Source organism: Hypomesus nipponensis, chromosome 13 (assembly GCF_054491055.1).
Source record: "Hypomesus nipponensis isolate SF chromosome 13, ASM5449105v1, whole genome shotgun sequence".
Lineage (NCBI taxonomy): Eukaryota > Metazoa > Chordata > Actinopteri > Osmeriformes > Osmeridae > Hypomesus > Hypomesus nipponensis.
Genome location: NC_140373.1, coordinates 4,349,886 through 4,372,647, shown reverse-complemented (window position 1 = coordinate 4,372,647; position 22,762 = coordinate 4,349,886). Strand labels below are relative to the sequence as shown.

Below are 22,762 nucleotides of genomic sequence, written 5' to 3'. Positions count from 1 at the left end.
ATGTTGTAATGCCAGTTAGCCTAGCCACCACTCTGAGCACGGATGCTGCCCATGCTGTGGTGACTCACAGAGAAGTAACCATGGACGTTTCATCCTCCACCATGACTCTGGGCTGTTGTCATGAGAATGAATGACTGTCACCTCCTGTAATTGAGACAGTGTCACAAATGTCTTGTTGCCACAATCTGTGTTGACATAGACTCATTGGACACACAATCTGCAAGTGCCACATCGGGAGACGTATAGTTAGTCTAGTTGTCTATTAGATTTCGACGGCATGCTACGAAGAAGTCCCAGCGTTGCTGCTTGGTGAGGTAGGCCTTGCCTACAGAGCTATTTTCATCATCTCCCCTGCTTGCAGCTATTTTTCCTGCATTTAAACACGAAAAGGGAGGCAATCTGCACACGCTTTCTCTTTCTTGCCTACAGGGTATTCCAAAAGCACACCCACACACAGCACACACAGACCAACCCGGGTACGCACACACACACACGCTGGCATGCACGTATACACACACACACACGTAGGCACGCACTCATACACACACACACATACAGAAATGCACACATTAATACAATCCCACACAGTTGTAGTTGATCAAACAATAGTCACATTTGTGTGAGTGATGCAATGTTTGAATTCTCCGAAATTAGCAGTGTCAACACTGGCGTCCACACACCTGTCAAATTGGGGTATTTTATCTTTGTATAAGCTTCACAAAGGTCACACATACACACATCCTCTCACGAATGCAGCTGTTTTTCCCAGCAAATGTTCTTCGACCTGCAATCCAACATCTTTCGGTAAAGACTGGTTGAAATATGACTCCAGACGGGGGAAAGAGAAAGCCCAGGGACATGGTGGCATCCATCTTGTCCGTGCTCTGCTCACTGGCAGTGGAGACAGAACATTCATCACAGTGAGGCCATTCTTTGGCTGCCCAGTCAGCTCCCCCCCACCCACTCCTCCCTCCTCCTCTCCTGCCCCCTGATCCCTCCCTTTAAAACATCGTCCCTCCATCCTCCTCTCCTTCATCCTCTCTTCTGATCACCCCTCCGTCCTCCCAAATATCCCCCCTCCCCCTCTTCTCTCCCTCTTCTCTCCCTCCTCCTCCCTCTTTCCTCTCTTCCCGTACATCACCTCCTGTCTCCCTCAAAATAACCTCCCCCTCTCCGCCCCCCCCCCCCCCTCCGCTTCCCTCCCTCTCCCCCCTGCTCCTTTGTCTCCCAGACCTGCAGCCTCATTTGCCGAGCCCCTCAGGGCCGGCGCTCGACCGTGGGCAGCAATCTCCCCCTCTCCCCCCCCCCCGCCTCCCCCCCAGCCCCCCCCAGCTTTATTAGAGCTATTACTACAGGAAGTCATACGTTACCTGCGGCCCGGACAGCCTCGCACAGCAGAACAGCTCCCTGTGCTGCTGAGTCAGATGGCTGAGCGGTTAGGGAATCGGGCTAGTAATCAGAAGGTCGCTGGTTCGAATCCCGGCTGTGCCAAATGATGTTATGTCCTTGCACTTCACCCTACTTGCCTCGGGAATGTCTCTGGACTTACTGTAAGTCGCTCTGGATAAGAGCGTCTGCTACATGACTAAATGTAATGTAACAGCTCTGTCTCTCAGTAGCAAATGAGCAATTCGCACCGCCATCAACACTGCAACCACAGCATCATTAAACTTCCATGCAGATGCAGTAGACAGGTGTTCTGGTACTGGAGGCTGGCATGCTGACGTGAGGTAAATGTATGACTAGGGGAAGTCTGTTCTTTGTGGATGTGATTTATTGAGACTCCTGGCTGGTGGAGAAAAGAAATGCTTTATTTATGTTCTCTCGCATACGATCTGAAATTTTTACAACCATTTGTCTCATAACACAGGACAGTGTGTGCTCGTGTTAGGTCATTATTTAGATTTACTAGCTAGTAGTTAGCAATAATAGAAGTCTGAACCGTGAGGTGCACTTCATCTCTGATAACATGTAGGTCCTGGGCTGTACCAGCAGCCAGTGGTCATACTTTTCATTAAAGATGCAGTTTAGATCTGATCTGAACCAAGACCTTTCTTGGGGTGGGGTGCATTCTAGAGGACCATCTGACAGGCTTGTCCAGATGGTTCGCTTGCCATGAAGCATCAAAGAAGTTCTGACATGAAAGGAATGTCTAGGTTATGTTTCTGTTAAGATCAGATAAGTGTGTGTTGTTGTCTTGAGGCATCGATAAAAACCCACAGGAAAACTGCAGAGTCAGAAGGAGGTTGTCCAATGGCTACCATGGATCCAGGATCAAAGAAGCTGGGAGACGGGGAGTTACGGAGCGGGTGTGAATGAATGTGTTAGATTGTCGTTGGAGGAGAGAGACACTTTCACTTCTCTCGCTCAGGGTTGTGAAACGGGCCCGTGGGAAACACAGTGATCTTTGCTGCAGCCCCCCACGGCTAATTCAGACGCCACGTCACCCCGGGCCAGTACCACCCTGACCCCCCCCCCCCCGCGCCCTCCACCACATGCCCGCCTCTTTCCCCGCCTCTCTCTGCTGCACCTGTTAGCCTTGCAGGGCGCTGCTTTCAGACAAGCACGTCCTGACTTGAACACACACACACACACACTGCAGCACTCACACTGAGAACCTATTAACACAACAGTGGGGTGTGTGTGTGTTTACGGGTGTGTGTTTTTTTTTCTGTGGACCCGCGTGTGTGTGCCCGTGCGTGCGTGTGAGCATGTGTGTGTGTTTGTCAGGAAGTGTGTGTTCCAATGTCACAGGCGCCATATGCCCAAATGACTAAACCACATCTTTCCAGCAACGCTTTATCGGAGCTGGGTCAAGTCATAGACATGTAACCTGAAAATACATTTAAAAAAACACTAACTGAATACAAAAGTCGCCCGCCATTTTACCTTTCCATCAAAGCCTGGAAATACTTAAATGTTCTTCAGACATTCCCAATCTCGTTTTAAATGTAGTCTTGTGTGTGGGGCCTGGTCTGCAGTGTGTGTGGGGCCTGGTCTGCAGTGTGTGTGAGGCCTGGTCTGCAGTGTGTGTGGGGCCTGGTCTGCAGTGTGTGTGAGGCCTGGTCTGCAGTGTGTGTGGGGCCTGGTCTGCAGTGTGTGTGGGGCCTGGTCTGCAGTGTGTGTGGGGCCTGGTCTGCAGTGTGTGTGGGGCCTGGTCTGCAGTGTGTGTGGGGCCTGGTCTGCAGTGTGTGTGGGGCCTGGTCTGCAGTGTGTGTGGGGCCTGGTCTGCAGTGTGTGTGGGGCCTGGTCCACAGTGTGTGTGGGGCCTGGTCTGCAGTGTGTGTGAGGCCTGGTCTGCAGTGTGTGTGCGGCCTGGTCTGCAGTGTGTGTGGGGCCTGGTCTGCAGTGTGTGTGGTGTGACGTGGTCAGAGGAGCCAGGGTGTCAGTACTGTACGTCTCCACTGCTGGGCCACCAGCGATGCCTCATGCCAGGCTGTGCCAGGCCATTGCAAGCCATGATTCATTCCTACACAGCAGCGTAGGCAGCCTGGCAAAGTGCAGGCTCCCAGTGTGTGTGTGTGTGTGCGTGTGTGTGTGTGTGTGTGAGAGAGAGAGAGAGAGAGAGAGAGAGAGAGAGAGAGAGAGAGAGAGAGAGAGAGCGAGAGAGAGAGAGAGAGAGAGAGAGAGAGAGAGAGAGCGAGAGAGCGAGCGAGAGAGCGAGCGAGAGAGCGAGAGCGAGAGTGTTGAAGCGGGTGTCACCAAAAAGATTGATGGAATGAGCATGGAAAAGACAATGAACTATCGCTCTTACTCTTCCTCATCTCTCCCTTTGTCGCTCTCTCCCCTCCTCTCTCTCTCCCTCCCTCCCTCCCTCCTACCCGTCTCTCCTTCCTCTGGGCTCATCCACTCTGTCGTTCTGAGTGGGGACCTGCAGCAAAGTTCATCGCTGGCCCTCAAGGAAAAGGAATTACTACTCAGTACAAAACTTTCAATGAGAATGTTCACACAAAGACATTCATCTCCTAATTATTAGCCATGCGCCTCGAAACCTCAGATCCTCTCGCACTTAAACCAAACCCAGCAGCTCGCTCAGAGCACCAGGAAAGAAAAAATTTTTCTAGTTCTTTTACTTCCATTTTCTCCCAAGCCCCCCTGTTCTTCTCTTCTGTTCTCCACATCCACGGCCACCTTTCACTCTCAGTCAACCTTGGAGAACGCTCGCACACACAGATAAGCGCAAGCTCACCTACACACACACTTGCGCATGCACACACAAGCACACACACGCACCCACCCACACACACACGCGCCCACCCACACACACACACGCACGTATATACACACACACACAGGGAGGGAACTCAAACAGGATCACAATCAAACAATCCCCATAATTTGGGCGCCAAAGCAATATCAAGGGTACAACACCCAGCTCTGGAAACAGTGGAGTGAAAGATTGCTGCTTGTGAGAGATGAGACATGTAATACAGAGAGAGAGAGGGAGCGAGCAAGAGAGGGAGGGAGCGAGCGAGGGAGAGAAATCACGCTGAGAAAAATAGTTTGTTATGCAGAGAGAGAAAGAGAGGGCTCACTCCATTCCTCCAGGCGTTTGCGATGCTCATCTACGTCTTATGGTGAATTCATCCATTAAAGCCACCCAGACCTTGACGACAGCCCATGAGGTCCTGCCATTGGCCATGACACACACTGCTGTCTACACTGCTGTCTACCCGAGGGGCCACGTGTGCCTCACGACACATCCGCTCAGCCAGGCTGCTGGAGGGGCTGGCACGCCCTGCCTAACAGACAACTACAGGGCCCACACAGACCAACTAGACAATGGCAAGAATGTGTGGGGGAAAAAAACCCAGAATGCTGTGTTTTACAGTATGATGAAGCAGTGAATCTTCGAAGTACCATCTTGATGGATCGGATGATTCGCATACTTTTAAAGTATTCTGGAGCATTCTACAGCCCAACAATGACCGCGGATCCCTGTGATTTTACACTGAAGTAATATACTGACTTCCATTTAGGCCTCATCCAGATTTAACTTCAGTTTTGGAGGAAAACAACGATGGATGAGTCTGTGTTAATTGGTTGAACCATAACGGAGTGTGGTTTAATTGACTTTCAGACTAATTTGACATTGGGGTAGCTGATTAATGAAGATTGCATGTGGCTGTCCTCTGTCTGGTGCACGAGACAAGATGACGGGTGCAAACGCAGTGGGTTGGATCAGGAGGAATATTTGATGAATATGAGGCATGCTGCTCGCTTGCTCTAAACGACTTGAGAGTGTGAGTGTGTGTTCCGAGCAGAGAAAGAGAGAGCGTGTGTGAGTCGGTCTCTGTGACAGTGGGTAGCCTGTGTGAGTAACACAATGTGTGTGTGTCTTTTAGTGTTTGGGTGCCTGTGTGTGTGTCTGTGTGGAGGAGTGAGGCCATTCCTCTAATGAAACAAACCTGGAGTGTCCTTGGCAAGGACCCCCCCCCCATGCCAGCCCTTTTGTGACGCTTAGCTCATCTTCTCACAGACTGTGTGTGTGTGTGTGTGTGTGTGTGGGGGTGGTTAAGTCAGGAGTCTATAGAGAGATAGACTGAAAACGCTTAAGAAAGGGGAATGCGGTACTCTACTCAATAATAATAGAGAGAGTGGAGGAAGAAACAAAGAGACAGAGAGAGAAGGAAAAATATGGTGACTGAGGACCCAGGGGAACAGACAACATGCAAAGCACTGAGAGGAAAAAAAATTGAGCAACCAGTGCTGGAAGGCCAGTTAACGCAGACCAGGCGGAAAGGAGGGCTAGAACAAGAGAGAGAGAGAAAACGAGAGAGAGAGAAATAGAGAGAGAGAGAAATAGAGAGAGAGAAATAGAGAGAGAGAGAAATAGAGAGAGAGAGAAATAGAGAGAGAGAAATAGAGAGAGAGAGAAATAGAGAGAGAAATCAAGAATTCAGTAGAAGGATGCTTCTATAAGAGAGAATATATTGTAGAGTTGATGTGCATGACATCCATTTAATACCACACACACACACACACATACACACACGCAAACAAACCCTTGTTCAGGCACTGAGAGCATATGTTACGCTCTGAGTTCTCTCCACACACTTTGCATGCAGACCTACCTACACTACAGTACTAATGAATGACCCATTACACTACAGTAATGCTCCCTCCCTCACTTGACTCTCCTCTGGACTCCACCGTGGGTCCTTGGATGTACATACACATTGACCCGGGCGGTCAGCTACCAGTCTGTGATGGTGAAGGTGGGCGGTAGTTATACAACATTGAGGAGATGGTTGCCACAACGGATTGTCTAGGATTAGCTCTTACCACCTGGTTCTCCCCTGCACAGCAGAGAGACAAACCCTCCAGAATCACTGTTGCAAGGACTGGGACTGTACTGTCAAAGATCCATACTGAATCCATACCGTTGCTTTCTTACTAGTGACACGATCCCCTGCTTTCAGGACCATGGATAGCGATGACTGTCCCTGAAGCAGGGCGTGTTGGAACCACCCCACTGAAACAGGGGTCTAGTTCAAGGAGGCCTACATAAACTAAGCACCCTCCCCCACCCTCCAACGTAACAACATTATGCAACAAGCAGAGTTCAAAGAGCTTTCCTTTCAATCTTCCTCTTCATCTAAAGACACCCGCTGCTACTTGGCAGCTCCACTCTCCCTTGTGCTAGACCCTTTTCAGAAGATATTTATAGGAAATCTATGGACGGCGCTACCTCTGTTTGCATCATAAAGATTGTCTCCCAGATTAGATACCTCTCCTCTACGTCTGAAGTCAGTCCAGTTATCTTAGCCTAATTCCAGAGCTCGACAGTTTTTTTTGTTCTTTGAATCAGTGGCAGTGTTGTCAAACTGTCTGGCTCTTTTCTCTTTGTGTATTAATCCATTAAGAGCGACACAGTGATGCCTTGGTGGCAGCAGCGTTAGAACGGCTAACAATACCTGTCATCGTGCGACCGTCAAAGTCTTAAAGAGAACGGGATAGGTTTTCCAGCTAAGCGCTGTCGGGGCATTCTCTGAGCATTAGAGACTATTTTTAGGGGCCCCTCAGGGAATACAGCCAGTCCAAAGCAGAATGACGGGCAAGTGGGTAACCTGGTTTTTCTAAGATACAAAAAGAACTGTGTGAAACCCCAGTGCAAATAAAGACTATAGGGTCTGAAAAAGGTTCACCCACACGCTCACACGCACACAGTGACACACGCACACAGTCACACAGTCACACACAAACACAGTCAAAAACAAACACACAGTCACACACTTAACACACAGTCACGTATTTTCACAGTTCCGTCTCACATTGTGTTCCGCCACACACACACTCTCCTGCCATGCACTCCCTCACACACACTCATGCTACACACACACACTCATACTGCCCTGCTCTTTCTCTCCTTTTACAGATGATATTACATTACGCCTCCATGGTTGGCTCTGGGCCTTGAGTGGGCAGAGAGAGTCGTCACATTACAGGGCAGTTACATCACTCTCACACAATCCCTCATTTCACCAGGTGTTCCTCGCCGGCAAAAAAACACAGCCATGCCCCTGTCTCTCCGCTCCCGAACCCCCACACAAGCCCCAGCAACATCCCTGCAGCACCTCGCTCAGACAACAAACAGTAGTAACACCATGTTAACATTAGCCAATGAGGATGCGGCTCTTTGGAACAGCGTGGCCGGGCTGTGTGTTTTTCTTCCTGAGCGCAGGAGCGATTGTTCTTCCAGGATGAGTAAGTCCTGGAGCCACGTCTATCCAGTCGCCAGGGCTCAGACGGACCAGAGAACTGGAGGCTGTTGCTGGCCAGGCGGAGCTGGTGTCTGCGCTCACAGAATATTGGCAGCCAGAGGTCACTGCCCTGGCTTTGAGATATGCTGCTGTTACGCAAGACGGGAGGAATGAAAAAGAGAAGGATGCAGAGCTAGAAAAAGAAGAAAGGGAGAGGGGGGACAGAGCTATGTGGTGAGAGAGTTATCAAACCAGAAGGAGGAGTGGAAAGGAAAATAGAGGGGCGAGAGGGAAAATTAAGCTCTGATATAAATGAAAGAGAGAGTAATAGAAAGAGAGCTGAAGTGTACAAAGCACAGAGCGAACGAGATGAGGAGGGAGTGAGAGAAGGAGAGAGAGTGGAGGAGGAGGGAGGGAGAGAGTGGAGGAGGAGGGAGAGAGAGAGAGTGGAGGAGGAGGGAGAGAGAGAGAGAGGGGAGAGAGGGAGAGAGAGTGGAGGGAATGAGTGAAGGAGAAGGATTAGAGAGAGAGAGAAAGAGAGAGAGAGAGTGGAGGAGGAGGGACAGAGTGGAGTAGGGAGAGAGAGAATGAGAGAGAGGGAGAGAGAGTGGAGGAGGAGGTAGAGAGAGGGAGAGAGAGTGGAAGAGGAGGGAGATAGTGGAGGAGGGAGAGAGAAGGAGAGAGAGGGAGAGAGAGTGGAGGAGGGAGAAAGAGACAGAGAAAGAGACAGAGAAAGAGAGAGAGAGAGAGAGAGAGAGAGAGAGAGAGAGAGAGAGAGAGAGAGAGAGAGAGAGAGAGAGAGAGAGAGAGAGAGAGAGGATGAGGGGGTGGCTGCCTCAGCAGGACAGGTGTGTGTTTCATTACCCCACTGGGTCCTTGTTATCTGCTGAAGGTCAGGAGAGAACATCCCTTGGGGGCTGCATTCCTTAGCATGGTCACTGCTTTGTATTTGACATGAGAGACCTTTAAATCCAGTGTATAGTGCTGCATAGTAGTACACCGCAGCTCCAAAAACAGCCACATGAAACTGGAAAGTACCGGCTGGGCAGAGCCTTCCTGGGGAAATGACTGTCAGCTGGACATTGGCTGCTGTTTGCCGGGGTGAGATTAAAAAGCGGCAGTTCAGCCACACTCGACAGACTCTTCAACCAAACCCTCTTATCAGTCAGACGCACTACAAAGAGGCATTCCTCATTTCCGACCCCCACCCATTCATCCCCAAGTATGCCTAGGGATCAATTTTGGTTAGTTGGATTTTGGTGCTAATTTTCTAGAGTATTATTTACAGTTAGTCAAGAGCAACACCAGCATTGTAGTTAGTTAACATTCACGGGAGAAGCTAGCCAGCGCTATTTCCCAAAGGCTAAAAACGATGTTTACAGGGAATTCATTGGCAGCAACTTACATGAGGAAGAATGCCCCAACACAGCAAAACCACCTTAGATCTACATCTCATCATTTGATGTTTCAGGACTTCCTACACAAACTACAGCACTGCACTTTCTTAAAGCTGCTGGAGCCTGACCCTCCCTGCTTTAGATGGATCAAAAGAAACGCTTATATACCGCTTTAGATGCTTGGAGACTTCATGGTTGAAGTAAAAACGAGGCAGGAGGAAAAGAATCCTGAGATGTGTCCAAACTTCTTGTGTGGATTTACCGGACGGTGTTGAAGAGTATACCTTGAAAGGAAGGGGAAGAGAGCACTGCGCCATTCTTTTCTCTAACTTGTTCTTTTTCTCTTTGTTCCCTCTCACTTTCTCTCTGTCTCTCTGTTCTCTATCTCTTTTTCTATCTGTTTCTCACTTCCTCTCCCCCTCTCTCTCTCTCTCTCTCTCTCTTTCTCTTTTTGCTCTCCCCCCACCCATACACCTCAATGACCCCTAAAAGCTGTCCATGAATATTCCAGCAGGTTCTCTCTCCTCCCTCCCCCTCATCAGCTAAATGTGTCCATCCTGTAAGTGGCTTACGCAATAATGTAAGTGATGTGCACATTAATGTTGAATGGCAGGACACCCGTGAATGTGAACGAGTTGGATAGTTCCTGGAACAACACAGACTCTTACATGCAGCGGTTAGACGTGGGCCGTGTTAAGGTTGTCTCTCAGTGCTTCCAGAGCATGAGTGTCAGGGGGTCTAATAACTTAGGCAAGTCCCAGGTGATGACACCATTGGAGATAAATGGATTCAAAGTGCCCCGGTGTGGCAGTAGGGCGTCCAGGTACAGTACACTGCACAGACTAATGAGACTCCACATCACCCAGCTTCTCCAGGACATGCTAGGGTGAGTCATGCAAAGTAATGTACGGATTTGGGCTCTGCCAATTTCAGGGAATCTGGGGTTGATTCGGTTGAGAAGGCTTTGGACGCATCATTTTCAGACCAATTGAATTAGAAAACAAAACACAGTGAAGGACAAGTCATGCTTCAACTGGCTGATGCAGCTTTACGCTTTCCCCCAGCAAGCCATCTTTCATAGAGAAGTACTCCCTCTGTTCGGCATTCAGAGGTGCCAAAGTGCTCTCACTCTATAATCCATTTGCGTCAGCCTCCTCGTTGTTCCTGGAGACCAGCATCTCTGAGGCTAAAGCCACTCTCAGAAGGTCAGCTCCAACAACTTTAAAGTCTTGGTTCATCGACAGAAGCAGTCAGCAGCTTGATTGGTTTCCCTCTGCTTTTGAAACACAAGGAATATTTAACTTGATAGATTTGTGTCCTCTGGTACCCAGGGAGCATTGCAGACAAAGCAGCACATCAATTTCTTATAAGATGTCAACGGTAAACAACACATTTCAGTGGATCGGGGCTTCCATGTACTGTAGAATATTCCTCCCTTGGAGTATATATCTCACGACATACCAACAAATACATTTTCACTGCACGAAATGGGGACCTTTATGGAATTACACAGTGCTACACTCAACGCTCATTGCACTGCCTTCATCATCACTGAGTAAACAGAAGCCTTTACATAAGGCAGCAGAGATCCTCTCAAGAGGCTCCTGCTCTCCAATTTAAGGGTGAGAAAACCAAAACCAGAGTGGTTAGCGAAGGGGAAAACACACTAAGCCCCTGAGAGACTGTCTGTACAGTGGTTACGAGATTGGTGATTAGCAGGTAGGCTAATGCACTGTTTTAGGTCCTTAATTTAGCTCCTACAAACAGGCCCTGGGTGTCCCTGTGCTGCAACACACAGCAGATGAAGAGCAGAGTAATCGAGTCAGGCCTTGGCGTGAAGACCTGAGATAAGAGAGAGGCCTGTAGGGAAAAGGCAGGGATGAGATGGGTGAGGGAGGTGGTGTGTGTGTGTGTGTGTGTGTGTGTCTTTCTTTACGCGCATTACAAGACCATTCTGAATACCTCCACAGAGATAAAGGCTATAAGATTGATCTTAGAATTGTCAATCGAATGCATTTTGAGTTTATCGTTGGACTGACTCACAATTCCAGAAATGAACACCTCAGGATTACAAATCTGAAAGCTTAAGACACATTAAGCAAAGCTTGTCAGTTCTGACAGTTTTCAAGAGTATTTAATATTTGATTGAGGTTGTATAGCGTAAAAAATAAAAGATTTAATGAAATGAAGTATTTACTTTTCAAATGCATCTTTTGAAAAAAGAATTTGACAAACGCACAGTCACTAATCTGTTACACACATGACTATAGACCAAACCACAACAGTGGCACAATCGTGGTTTCCAACCAAATCCGACAAAGCATTGAGCGGCCTGATTTCAGAAGTTAAAACACGGTATTCCAGCACCGTAGCGCTGTCCATTTACGATTTAAAAGCCTCTGACTTTCCAGACTATGCATTGGCAAACCCAAAGTGCTGGCTTCACTTACATCCACACAATAGTTCACTGGACAATAATAGTCGTTTATCCTCTCAGAACGCCCTCAAATCCCCTGAAGTTCTCATGCTTATAATCCTTTGATTGGATTTACATTATATTATCAAGGTAGCTATGTTCTCGGTGCCTGACAACATCAAGACCTTAACTGGACGGATGATAAACCACGTCTGAGAACTTGGGATATTGTGTGACACCATCAATAAACTCTTTTTAATCCAGCCTCATAAACTTGCTGGCATGTCATTGATTAAAGTGCAGGTGCTATGTCAGCCGTTCAGTTCAATGCCGCTATATTTTCTCCCAAAGTCCGCGTCCACTGAACGCCTTTATTTCGGCTACTTGTGAACCTATCCTAAAACAAAGGAGCAAAAGTCGATCCTTCAATGACATTGACACTCACCATATGCTTCTGCCTAACGGGATGTTTAAATTAACTGAACGTGACATGTTTTTTCCTGTAACAGTACAGTTTGCCTCATGTTCAATTGGTCCACGACAAATAACAGTAAACAAGAGACTCAGCCTGCAGACAATTTCATCAAATGTGTAGTGATCGTTGATCGATCGTATCTTTTAAATGAGTAGCACTCACTTACGTGGTGTGGCACTGAAGTTGAACGATTTTCTCTCGCCAAGACGACAACTACATCGAGCTGGTTGGTGCTGATGTTGTCAAAGCACGCGCTGCCTTACAGGAGATGCACCAGCTTTGTTCAGGAACAGTGCTAATTTGTTCTCAAAAGCTGACATACATTGACGCATGTAAACCAGTACCATACGTATTTAAATATATGTAAATAAACGCCTGAAGACAATTTTGCTTACAATGTGGTCATTTGTATTGCAATATAAAAAACATGGATGTGTAGGCTAGAGAAAGCGCTGCCTCACCATCACGCACAACCTTGTCTGTCTTGCCTGCTCAACTCACGTTATAGCCCTTTCATTCTGTCTAACCTTACCGCACCATTCGAAGCTGATAACTCGCAATTCTCTCAAAAAAAGAAACCATACTTACGCGTCCTTTTGGATCGATCCATAGATGCCATTGCTCGGGAGGGGGCAGTGCACCCCTAAAGCATTCGCATACGTTGAGTCCGATGACCAGTAGGCTACTGATCGTAACTCCTGTCTTCCTCCACGATGTAGCAGTCCTGTCGAGCACTGTGACCGAAGACCTCAGACTGGTACACTCGATTTGCTGTGGATTGTTGTCGCGGGAATAGGAGCGGACCTTGCGTGCAGTACCGTCACTGACACATCAGCATCCTCACAGCGTGTTTTCCACGTTATGTAAGGCTTTCAGAACTATCGTTTTAAATCATTTTTATTTTGACAAGGTATACTTCGGTTTCATGTAGACCATGCGGAATATATAAAATAAAGTGGACTTTCTGTGACTTTAAAGTAGACTAGGCTACACATAATGGCTAAATTACATCATAAAACCCTTGAGCTTAAGGGAATGATTACAGGCCACTGCGAGGAATACGTTTTGTATAGTCTTCTGAAGTGTGTTCATTTGTTGATCATGAAAAATTATCGCAATTCACCTGACTAGTTAGGACAGCCAGTGCTGTCCGAATGCCTAGTCTAGGCTATAATTGCTGAGGAACGCCAATGGGAACACCATCTCAGGCAGGCTAGTGGGTGAGAAGGGTAAACCAAGATAGGGAGAGAGGATGAGGAAAACAATAAGGATATGATTCCTTATCTTATAACCCATGATGTTAGCCCGATTCCTGATTTTAAATGATCAATCAAATGTCAAGTTATCTTAAAAATCTAATTCTCTAAGTCACAGTCCTGGAGCATGCATGGTCCCTGGCACGTCTCCACCACCAAGCTGCTCTTTGAAGCCAGGAGCGGAAAATAATTCACACACCTCTTGATCTTACCCAGCCCAGGGGGTGTCCAGTTCAAGGAGATTAGAATGTGTGTGTGTATGTGTAGAATGTGTGTGTGTCTGTGTGTGTGTGTGTGTGTGGGGGGGGGGGCTCCCTGAGTCACACCACCATCATTACAAAATCAATCTCTGATTACATTATTAAAATGTTTCCATAAGGACCACTTCCACTTTGATGTTGAATTTGCAGTGCCATGGCAGTACTCCCAGTACTCCCATTCAAAATACAGTGGCAGCTGATTGGCACCATGAGACAATAAGTGATACCTTAGTTTGGAGAGCAGACTGGTCTCTCAGCTCACCCTGCCCCATAGGGATGTTTCCACAGGAGTGGTCGTCCGTTCCCTGGTAGAGAGTCACCAAGGCACAGTGAGAATGCTTTCCACCCACAACTCATTATGGCCCTGCTTATTTACTCAGAAGAATGTGCTGTAGAAGGCTTGATTGCTGGCAGGAGGAAATGGAAAACTACTGGTTCAGATACTGTGATCGATGGTGGGGGGTGGTGGGGTGGTAGGGGGGGTTGGAAAGCCAAAGTCAAGACGATCTGTGATAATCATTAAGTAGTTCATGACCCAGTGACAGGTGTAAAACTAAAGGCACAGTCATATACCATCCCACAGTTATTATTGTTATATCGTTATTTATTGATATATGAAAAAAAGGTTTGCATCATTGATGAGTACTTGATGAGGACTCTACTGTACACTTTATATCGCACTCTGCTCTGCTTTACGCTGTTGTAGGGTTCTTTGTTCTCCTCACTCCTCTCTCCTTTCACTTCACGAGTGGGAAAAAAAGTTTTGTAAGGATCAATTATAATTATAATGAAATATAATTATCCAAATTATATTTTGAAAAAAAAGTTGAAAAAAAATATTTTGAAAAAAGTTTAGATTTTTAAATTACGGTAGAAAACCCCTAACCATAACCTCACTGTGTGGAGCATAAGTAGCAGAGGGTAGCAGATAGTGTTTTCTCTCCGATTTTCATGAAACAAAAATGTATTGGCCAATTAAGTATCAATAGAAGAACACTCAACAGCCATGTTCCGTATATAATCCTATAGAACGCAAAATAAACATTTTATATTAATTGTAGGGCAGGCTTTGCCTTTGATTTATAATTTAGTTGTGAAGAGACAATAGTTTGATATTAGTCTATTCTAAGTCTAAATCATGTTGAACGTTTTATGTTTAGTGTTGCTTCTTGTGTTAACAAGGGGAGCCTGAGATAATTTTTCAAGGCTCTTTGCAAATAACCACCATGAATCAACCGCTATGTTCCACAGAGCCACTCCTTTTAAATTCCTATTGGATGATGCTGGCAAAAGAAATCGAATACTATTGGCTACCATATTGTGTGTTGATATGCAATGAATAGTTGCTGAAGCTTTACTGTAGCATCAGAAGACGTTGAGAATAGAATCTTTCTAATTCAGCATTCTTATAGCCTAGCTAACGAGTTTGTACCCTCGAGTTTGTCCCTCGGCAACAATATTTTCGTATGTTTAAAATAGGACTTGTTAACGGCATTCAAACGCTGCACTACAAACGTTAACAATGAAGTTCGTGAGATTTATTATGAAGAATGCAGCTTTGACAAATGTGCCTAAACATGTCGAATATTATGCCAAATTTTCGCCTTCACCGCTCTCTATGAAACAGTTTATCGATTTTGGTGAGTATAACCCTCTAGTAGAACGACTACCTTCATCGCATATCTTATGGATAAGAATGATAGCCTAAAGTGCGAGTGTGTTAAATTAACTTCACTTTACATAGAAAACGAGCTTGGTGTGCATTGTTGCAGCAATTCCTACAATACAATCCCCATACGTTTTGGCTGTCCCTAATGCAGGGTCTATATTGCGTCAGCTTCAATGGTACAGACACGTTCCTTTCCAATGATCTGATGTTGGGGATTGTAAAACAAAAATGCCACTACTACTCCAAGTACTGCAATCATGCAATGTTAACCACATTTGTGTTCATTTCGTTTAAGTAAGGGGTGTATTGAAGAAGATTGCCCCCTCCCCCTCCTGTTTACAGGTTCAACAAACGCATGTGAAAAGACATCTTTTGTTTTTTTAAGACAAGAACTTCCCGTTAGACTGTCAAACATAATGAAAGAAATCAACTTGCTCCCGAACAGGCTGCTCACAACCCCTTCTGTACAAATGGTGCAGACATGGTAAGGAGTATTGTAAGCTTCTAACAATTGATGCTGATTTTCAATGGGTCACCGTCTTTACCCCAAACTCTTGAGCCAGGCACTCCGCCGTTCTAAATATGAACTTTACCCCAGTTTCTCCGCCAACCCGTGAGTGCATGCGTGACAGAGAAGACATTCCTTTTCATACTTTTCAAGTTAAAGTATTGTGATCTGAATGTTCATAAATGAACAGTACAAAGAAAAATACTTTTTTGCAAGTAAGTTCTCAACAATAATAAAATACAATGATATTATGAAGATCAATGTTAATAATATCCAGCATTCTTGAAGGATAAACTATAGTAGTAGCCTAAATAGTAAAAGAAAATAACAACAGCAAATGTGTTAGGGTTAGGCCATAAACAGATTCTGATTACCAGGGGTAGAAAAAAACGATTGCATGGGTCATATGGTAGTAATTAATTGTAACTTGGTTAACTACATGCTCTTGTGGTTCTTCTCATTGGCACTTATTTGCTTTTCACAATGTATGCTTCATGTTTTGACTACCCACAATGTTTTTGGGGCTATCTTGTTCTTTATGATCATTGACCTATGCACTTTTGTAAAGCTCTCTCTTGGAAGTCGCTTTGGATAAAAGCGTCTGCTAAATGAATAAATGTAAATGTACTGGAATAAAATAAATGCAGTTTTTGATATAGGAACACATTTCCACATTCAATGATCTATGAACAGCAGTGTAAACATGTGTGTCTGTTTTTAGGTACATTCAGAGCTTGATGGACATCTTGGAGTTCCTTGACAAGAACCCTGATGACCAGAGTATCTTGGGAGAGTGCGTATGCTGTCACCTTGTCACACGAGCCGCCACTAGCTCCCATTTACATTTAGCAGACGCTCTTATCTAGAGCGACTGACAGTTAGTACAGGGACATTTCCCCCGAGGCAAGTAGGGTGAAGTGCCTTGCCCAAGGACACAATATCATTTGGCACAGCAGGGAATCGATCCGGCAACCTTCTGATTACTAGCCCGACTCCCTCACCGCTCAGCCATCTGACTACTCCCAGTTCAGTCTGTCAGAAGAAACTCACCGTCTAACAATTCTGCTTTCACTCTCAGGTTTGTTGACACCTTGGTGAAAATCAGGAACAGGCACAATGATGTGGTGCCCACCATGGCACAGGGCATTGTAGAGTACAAGGAGACCTTTGCCCAGGACTCTGTCACCAACCAGAGCATCCAGTACTTTCTGGATCGCTTCTACATGAGCCGCATATCCATACGAATGCTCATCAACCAGCACAGTAAGCAGTGGCACAGGCATTGCACCCCTTCTGAGGTACCATACACAGTTTATATGTCAGTCATTTTTTCTCAGAAGTAATTTGTGTGGTGTGTTCTTCCAATTGCACCTTTACAGCCTTAGTCTTTGATGGAGCAACAAACCCTCTTCACCCCAACACCATTGGAAGCATTGACCCACACTGTGAAGTCACCAAGGTTGTGAAAGGTAACTGCAGGTCTTTATTCATGTTGCCTTCTGAGGATACTTGGATAAGTCATTGCTGTTGGTGCGTGGAGAGAAATAATGTGGTAAATATTGTTTTGATTGCCTTCAAACCTGGCAACCCTTCAAGACTCCTAATATAGAATATCCTCGTCTGTCCTCTCAGATGCTTACCAAAGTGCCAAGATGCTGTGTGACAAGTACTATCTCAGCTCACCAGAGCTGATGCTGCAGGAGCTGAACAGTAAGCCCAAAACAAACGTATTTCATCTCTTACTCCAGACACCAGGATTGTCAGATACAAACACAGATGCTGAAGTTGATTCGATTCTTCGTTCATCTGTGAGACTCTGATGACATTGAGCACCACACTTGTGACCATATGTTCCTGAGGGTTGTCTAATGATGTCACTCAGGCAGAAGAAGTGGGTTAGTGGGGAGGGCTGAATGTCTCAGACAGTATTGACACCACCCCCTGGTCAGACAAGGCCAAAAATAGAGCTCCTCTGGATCCGCTGGTAGCTTGGACAGTCGGGCACAAATTCTCTTTGATTTTAAGAGCTCACGTATGGATTTCATTCTTTTCTCTCCTTCTCCATAGGTAACAACAGGAAGCAGCCCATAGATATAGTCTACGTACCCTCCCATCTCTACCACATGCTGTTTGAGCTCTTCAAGGTGTGGTAGAATTTTTAAATGTGATATTATATACCGAAGTTGGACCCTGGTAGCTGTCATTGAATGTTGTTTTATGATGTCCACTATTCCACCTGTAGAATGCAATGAGAGCCACTATTGAGCACCATGAAGCAAGCAACTGTCTTCCACCAATTCAAGTAATTGTGGCCATTGGAGGAGAGGACATGTCAATCAAGGTAAAGCTGTAAACTGCTTCATTTTCAATACATAATTAACAATATTATATCACTGATTTACAAATACTAATGAATAGGTTTACAAAAACAAACGTTTTACCAAACATCCCACACATCTTGGATAGATGGATAGGTGTTACATCTGTACGTAAGAGTTTGACTCTTGTTAATTCACTGTTTAATGTTCAACTGAACCTCTTAGCTCAGATAAGAGTATCAGAGAATTGAACAAGCACAGAGCCTCACATTTCGAGCTTACTAGCATGGTGTGCTTGTAACCTTATCTCCAGAACTGCTTGATCTGCTCTGTAAACGCAGCACCCGCCTCCCGGTGACATAACACAATACGAAGGGTACTGAGTGGTCTTGTCCTGTTCCCATGACGATATGCTAAAACAGAATCCTTGGCTGTTTCATGTCCTTGAATCACTCCCAAGTGACACAGGAGACCCCCACCTGCCTGTCTGTTTGTGCCTTGTCCCAGTTCCCAACTACATTCTCACGCCATTTCTGCCTCCCTTCCCCCACCTCTCGCTCCTACTCCTCCACTCTTGCTGTCGTTGTGTAGGTGAGTGACAGGGGGGGTGGAGTCCCCTTCAGGAGGAATGAGACCCTGTTCAGCTACATGTATTCTACGGCCCCTACGCCTCAAATAGGAGAGGACACACCAACACCGTTTGTGAGTTCATCTCTTCGCTCCCTCATTGCTCTCTCACAGTCTGCCCCATCACATCATAACATCTAAAACTGATGAGTATTGGTGGTCATCTGGGGGAATCTCCTGCTCTCTCATCTCCAGGCTGGTTTTGGATATGGCCTGCCCATCTCTCGCCTCTATGCCAAGTACTTCCAGGGAGACCTGCAGCTCTATTCCATGCAGGGCCATGGCTCGGACGCTGTCATCCACTTGAAGGTGAGGCACGTGAAGCAGACATCTAGGGTTGTTGAGAATCGTGTCGACGTAGGCTCCTTTCATGGGGGCTCCATATGTTATTCCCTCCACATCCCTCCTCTTTGGGGAAGATTGGTAGATTTCTTACGATTAAAACGTGTTTCCATCCGCAGGCGTTGTCAAGGGACTCTGTGGAGAGGCTCCCCGTGTACAATAAGACAGCTCTGAGGAACTACAAAGTGAGCCAGGAAGCAGATGACTGGTGTATGCCCAGCAAAGAGCCCCTGGATCTGGCCAGCTACAGGGTGGCCAAGTGAGCCGAGCGCCCTGGCATGGTGCAGACCGTAACGTCAACATGCCGGCTAGCCTGCCTGCCTGCCTGCCTTCCTGCCGGCCTGCCCTCAAATCCCCCTGCCAGTGCAGACAGTTTAACTAACCCCTGCTTATATTTAGGTAGAAGTTTGAGTTGAGAAGCAAAAATGCTAGAAAAGGTTGTCCAAGGCTGACCTCTCGGAGACACTTTCTATAAAGTCATAGTAGCAGATGCTCAGACTTTTAGGAAGGTGAAGGCAGTCCTTAGATGTACCAGTACTGTGTACTGCTAAATAATTGACAGCCCTTCACAGGCATTAGATCTCATCCTTCTTGAATTGCTGACTGCCAGAAAACGCCACCTGAGCCTTTAATAGCCTGAGAAATAAGGCTACAGAATAGGTCATAAAAACTGTTTATAGTAGGATATTATTCTTTACAAGTGCCATTTCATTGGATCTGTTGATCCTAGTTTTTGTGTTGATGCCTGCACGAGTAGTTTTGAATATTTACGAAGAGTTTATTTTGAAGTTAACTTGCTAGCTACTGATTAACTTCACACGTGTGTGCTCTTAGTGAGTTGCATTGAGCTAATGTGTTCCTGTTTCCATTGGTTTGTAATAAGATGTGTTTACGATGCAGAAAATGCTGTATATTATTGTTCCTCTCACCAAGCTCAAACTGCATGGCTGCAGTTTTAAACGCACCAAATAACTTGAGATTCTAATTTAGAGGGTTATTGCCTTTGGCATAGAAAAGACAGTGTTTCCACAAACAAAACAACATAAACGCAAGGCATTTTTCGCTTGATGTAGCTTCTCCTGTGAACCCTAGGATGTGAGGCAATGAAAGTCCTTCTGGTCTGATTTTGTCATTTTCAGTCATCATTTATTTTGTGTTATTTTAAAATAAGGTTTTATGTAATTGTTTTATACTGTACATATCACCTACATTTCTACATCCAAATGATTACAGTAAATATGTATTATTGAAAAAATATATATATTGTTGTGAAACCATTCCTTGTGTTCAGCCAATGAAGATTAACGGGTAAAGAAAAAAGATGAGATATCAGTCACGATGTAGAGACCAAACTCTTAAGTACAGGATGACCTTAAGAGTCACATAGTACATCTATGTCACTATCTCCCAGTGCACCAGACTGAAGTTCAAGTTCACCTTATCAAGTTGAGGAACTCTGCCCCGCGGGGATATTCTAGAGATGTTACCCTACATGTGAATTTCCACTCCCTCATTTAGCTTCAGCTAAAGTCACTACATTAATTGTCACCGTGCTTCATTTACATTACTAGGGGAGCTATAATGGGGAAAGTCACTAAATTAGTTTGACAGAGGGTTTTGGACTAGTGCCCAATAAGGGAGGCCACTGCACTGCAGCACAGTTTAAACAACTGGCTATTAGAGGCCAACGGGTGCAGGGAAACATGAGGTATCCTGGCACTGCTATGGCAGCATAGACAACCTACAGGGGATTCCAAGAATAGAACCCTTCTGTTATCCTTTACTGTGGATGCGTTTTAGCATGTACTTATACTTGAACTAATGGTACTGTGGCAATAGTCATGTTGTGACCTACTAGTGTGTCATACAATTTATTGTTTTGGGATTATGCCATATTTCTTTTAGAGGATACCCTGGTCTCACTTTAGTTAGCATTTCATCCAGCAAATCTCAAATTCATGGTACTGGGGTTCAGATGGCTGAGTGGTTAGGGAAGCGGGCTATAATCAGAAGGTTGCCGGTTTGATTCCCGGCCATGCCAAATGACATTGTGTCCTTGGGCAAGGTACTTCACCCCACTTGCCTCGGGGAGGAATGTCCCTGTACTTACTTTAAGTCGCTCTGGATAAGAGCGTCTGTTCTTATCCAGATATCCATAAAAGGCCTGTTCTCTCTCACTGAGCTGTGTACTATCATGCCTCAGATCAGAGACAGAAAGCGTTCCCTCCTAATGCTTCTGTCTGCCCCAACTCAGACCCCACATGCTTAGTTGATTGGCTTTCTGAGACTGATTCAGTCTAGGAGGAAATGTACATGTTTACACAGCTCTCTAAAGAAGCAGTGGGAACCAGGTTTCAGAAACTGTTCTGGTGGCTGTTTATACCCTAGTGCCCTGTCTATTGACACCATGGTGAATAATAACCAAGCCTCTGTTTGGGTGGACACTCAACATGCTTTCATTTGTTCGGCTGTCACTGACTTTTACTTGCCTTACTGTGACATACCATACATTTGGGAAGGAGTGGTTCGTGTCACATAGAAATGTGTCAAAGTTGTATTCACAGCTGTATTTTTCCATTTAGTAAACTGTCAACTGCATCCCTGTAGTAAACAGATCACATTGGGCAGGAATGATGCATTGTTACTACCCCCTAGTGGTATTTGTTGTTATTGCACCCATGGTGGTCCCCTTTGCAGTCATAATATCTTCTGTTTCTATATTCCTTATAGGTCGATACTCATACAGAAGATATTTTCTAACTGATGAGTATAATTGTATGCCTATAGGACTGATATAACAGATACGCTGATAAGAAATTTGTTAGATTCATGGTTACTGGTATCCTCATTTGTGCTGATGCTGGCAAACATCATGAGGGACAACATGTCCCATTGCTGCTTACTAAAGCAACATGTCTCAAACTCTAAGAAAAACATAGCTGCTCTTTCCAAAACCCTCAAATCAACTGTATTTATACCAGCACAAATATTCGAAAGAACTGTGCATCTGTGACCAACCACTTCTTTTTTAAACATTTGATCCACACATTGTACTCAGTACTTACAAGTACTAAGTAACTCAGTACTTAATTATGTTCTTATTTCATTAGGAGCTCCATAGTCAATATAAGATATTAAACCAATTTCAGATGAGTCACAAGATGCCAGTTACGAATAGTATATGTGCCATAGCTAGAGAAAACTTACACAAGCAAATGCTGACCACACGGATTAAAACTGCAAATGATGACAATATCAAGGGTAGGTCAGCATCTTTGGCCGTGAAAAGTAACACCTTAACTTTCTGAAAATGCAAGATACTTTTTAACTGAAAGTTCCAACTTCCCCATGTTCTGTAGAGTACAGAGACCTGAACATGCATATATAAGGTACCCCACTATCGGTTGTTCGACTTCGCTATTTGAAGATGCTCACATGAATAGGTGAGATGTTGTTTTCTCATTACACAAACTAAAAAGAAAATATGACTCATACCACAATACACACTTGAGATTCAGTGAAGGCTGTATCACTTCTAATCTTTCAGGATTTTTATATTTAGACAGATTCTCAAGATATTTTTGATGTGTTATTCTGTTTCGACATCCTCGTCTGATAGGACATCATCCCTAAGGCTTGGCTCTGGTGAGACTACAGGGATCAAAACATGGGCTTTGAGAACTGGACTATAAAGACGGCAAGAATAGAGTTTTATAATCCTATTAAAATAATTATCTTTGACATGAGTAAAACTTTTGCACTTTTCTCTCATTAATTATCATGTATTCAAT

The 22,762-nt window shown here is 45.3% G+C and overlaps 1 protein-coding gene across 1 annotated transcript; it reads left to right on the top strand.

The window, feature by feature from the left end:
• Positions 1–14,842: 14,842 nt before the first annotated feature.
• pdk2a (pyruvate dehydrogenase kinase 2a) lies at positions 14,843–20,248 on the top strand. The gene is made up of 11 exons (XM_084670581.1): positions 14,843–15,147; positions 15,519–15,660; positions 16,406–16,477; positions 16,763–16,947; positions 17,064–17,153; positions 17,317–17,394; positions 17,752–17,828; positions 17,927–18,025; positions 18,594–18,704; positions 18,825–18,938; positions 19,091–20,248. The coding sequence occupies exons 1-11, from the start codon at positions 15,030–15,032 to the stop codon at positions 19,232–19,234; spliced, it is 1,230 nt and encodes a 409-aa protein (XP_084526707.1). The 5' UTR covers positions 14,843–15,029; the 3' UTR covers positions 19,235–20,248.
• Positions 20,249–22,762: the final 2,514 nt, after the last annotated feature.

Excerpts from the sequence above, each read along its gene's own strand:
- pdk2a (XM_084670581.1), top strand. The coding sequence starts at position 15,030 with ATGAAGTTCGTGAGATTTATTATGAAGAATGCAGCTTTGACAAATGTG. Across the intron at positions 17,154-17,316 it reads AGTCACCAAGGTTGTGAAAG|ATGCTTACCAAAGTGCCAAG; the intron begins GTAACTGCAGGT and ends CTGTCCTCTCAG. Across the intron at positions 17,395-17,751 it reads GATGCTGCAGGAGCTGAACA|GTAACAACAGGAAGCAGCCC; the intron begins GTAAGCCCAAAA and ends CCTTCTCCATAG.